Below are 2,631 nucleotides of genomic sequence, written 5' to 3'. Positions count from 1 at the left end.
TTTACCAGTTGATTTGGAAATAGAGAAATTTGCAAATCAAAGAAGGAAGCAAGCTAGACTTTTAAAGAAACAACAACAATTCGGAGCATCTTCATCAAACCCATCAACCACGTCTTCACCAACATCTAAAAGTACCACCCCACCATCTTCACCTACTCCTACCACGGCAGACAACCATGGGAGAAACCTAGATGTCACCTAACAACCTTTATGCATTAATTACCCTGCGACAATAAACTTTGAACTCAAGTATGGACTCATCCACTTGTTACGTTCATTCCATAGTCTGGAAAACGAAGACCCATATAAATTCCTTAAGGAATTTCATGTCATTTGTGTGGGTATGAAGCCACATGAAGTTACAGAAGATCAAATCAAGTAAGGGTATTCCCCTTTGCTTTACAAGATTCAGCTAAAGATTGGTTATATGACTTACCACCGGGGTCAGTCACAACATGGAATGAACTTGAAATGATGTTTTTGGATAAATATTTTCCAAACATGAGAGCTTCAGCTTTACGCAGAGAAATTATTGGTATCAAGCAACAAAAGAGAGAAGCGTTGCATACTTACTGGGATCGGTTCAAGAAGTTGTGTTCAAGATGTCTCAAACATGGGATATCAGAGTATCAATTGTTGCAATATTTTTGTGAGGGAATGTCATCTTGGGATAGGAGATTACTAAATGCATCAAGTGGTTCATCAATAGCTAATAAGACTCCAACATAAATCAGAGCTCCTATAAAGAACATGGCAGAAGAGTCCAAACGTACAACTCAAGAAGAAGAATGGTATAGTGATGCACCAAGAAGAGTAAAAGAAATTTCTACACCAAAAATTAAGATTCAACTTTCTGAGTTGAGTAAAGTAGTGATGATGCTTGCAAAGGTCAAGGGTGTGCCACGAATAGCTGTTAGACCTTGTGGTATTTGTACACAAGTTGGACACCCCATTGATATGTGCCCGATGTTACAAGAAGATATAGAGCCTGTTCAAGCTATGGGATTTTCTAGTCAACAACAAGGGAACTTTCAACCAAGAAGTAATCCAAATTGGCACCAACCTAGTGCTAGTTTTCAGCCAAGGACACCATATTTCAATCAAGACCTCCATTTCAAAATCAAATGTATCATCAAAAAAATTATCAACCACATTTTCATCCAAATCAACCTCCTCATCAATCTCAATTCCAACCTCAAAAATGCAACAAGGAAGCAGTTCAAGCGGATCAGGAATATCTTTGGAAGACATTGTCAAGAGTTTAGCCACAAACTCAAACATTTCAAAATGAGACCAAGGCGGGTGTAAAGACTTTGGAGCAACAAATGACTCAACTCGCCAATTTTGTGAGTAAACTAGAGTCAAATGGCAAACTACTCGCACAAACCGAAAATAATCCAAATTATAGTGCATGTGCTATCACTTCGAGAAATGGAAAAGAATATGAAGGTCCAAAGATGATTGAAAAAGAACAAGATATGGAGTTAGAAAAAGAAGAAGAGAAGTCACAAGCACCTTCAAAACAAGTTCCCATTGAAGTAAAAGTCACTCCTCCTCCATTTCCCATAAGGTTAAGCAAGTCAAAGCATGAAAGGGAAGACAATGAAATCATGGAGATGTTCAGAAAAGTTGAGGTAAATGTTCCTCTTATTGATGCCATCAAACAAGTCCCTAGATATGCTAAATTCCTTAAGGAATTATGCATATCCAAGAAAATATTGAAAGGGAATGAAATTGTCAAAGTAGGTGTAAATGTATGTATAGTGTTACATAAAAGATTACCTCAAAAATTTAAGGATCCGGGTGTTTTCACGGTTCGTTGCAAGTTAGGTAATCTTCATGTTCCATGAGCTATGGTAGACCTTGGAGCTTCTATCAATGTGTTGTCATATTCTATTTTTAAAACCTTAAATATTTGCACATTGAAGAAGAACGGGGTAATCATTCAATTGGATAATAGATCTGTAGTACATCCAAAAGGTGTGCTAGAAGATGTGTTAGTCCAAGTGAATGAATTAGTATTTCTGGCAGATTTTCATCTCCTTGATATGGATGATGATGACTCATTGAATTTGAGTTCAATTCTTCTAGGAAGACCCTTTTTGAAAACAGCCAGGACAAAAATTGATGTTTCTGATGGTACATTGTCCATGGAGTTTGATGGGGAAGTGATAAATTTTAACATCTATGATGCTATGAGATATCCACGTGATATATCATCCTTGAATTTTGTGGATCTTATAGAACCATTAACCGAAGAGTGTTTTCATTTTTCTAATCTCGATGTGTTAGCTCTTATTTTAGACAGGAATCTTCAAAAGGATGAAGTGAAAAAAACTTTCCAACCAATCCAAAATTGAAGAAGAGATTTTGGAAGTTGTATCTTGCATGGACCAAAAGAAGAAAATGAGGTTTGATGTTCCAAAGCCGAAATTACAAATGACTAATGAGAAACTTGCTCCATCTATTGTGCAGGCACCTGAATTGGAACCCAAGATGTTACCCGATCATCTCAAATATGCGTGTCTTGGAGAGAAAGAGAGCTTACCAATGATCATCTCCACAAAGTTATCAACAAAAGAAGAAGAAGAGATTGTCACCACCTTGAAGGAGTATAAGGAAGCTATTGGG

The 2,631-nt window shown here is 37.0% G+C and overlaps 1 protein-coding gene across 1 annotated transcript; it reads left to right on the top strand.

Moving 5' to 3' along the window:
- Positions 1-1,325: 1,325 nt before the first annotated feature.
- LOC145095819 (uncharacterized) lies at positions 1,326-2,360 on the top strand. The gene is made up of 2 exons (XM_079033639.1): positions 1,326-1,754; positions 1,929-2,360. The coding sequence occupies exons 1-2, from the start codon at positions 1,326-1,328 to the stop codon at positions 2,358-2,360; spliced, it is 861 nt and encodes a 286-aa protein (XP_078889765.1).
- Positions 2,361-2,631: the final 271 nt, after the last annotated feature.

This window comes from Lactuca serriola, chromosome 3 (assembly GCF_051521515.1).
Source record: "Lactuca serriola cultivar US96UC23 chromosome 3, Lser_US96UC23_V15, whole genome shotgun sequence".
Lineage (NCBI taxonomy): Eukaryota > Viridiplantae > Streptophyta > Magnoliopsida > Asterales > Asteraceae > Lactuca > Lactuca serriola.
This window is presented reverse-complemented; position numbering and strand designations above follow the sequence as displayed.

Excerpts from the sequence above, each read along its gene's own strand:
- LOC145095819 (XM_079033639.1), top strand. The coding sequence starts at position 1,326 with ATGACTCAACTCGCCAATTTTGTGAGTAAACTAGAGTCAAATGGCAAA. Across the intron at positions 1,755-1,928 it reads TTGTCAAAGTAGGTGTAAAT|AAGAACGGGGTAATCATTCA; the intron begins GTATGTATAGTG and ends TGCACATTGAAG.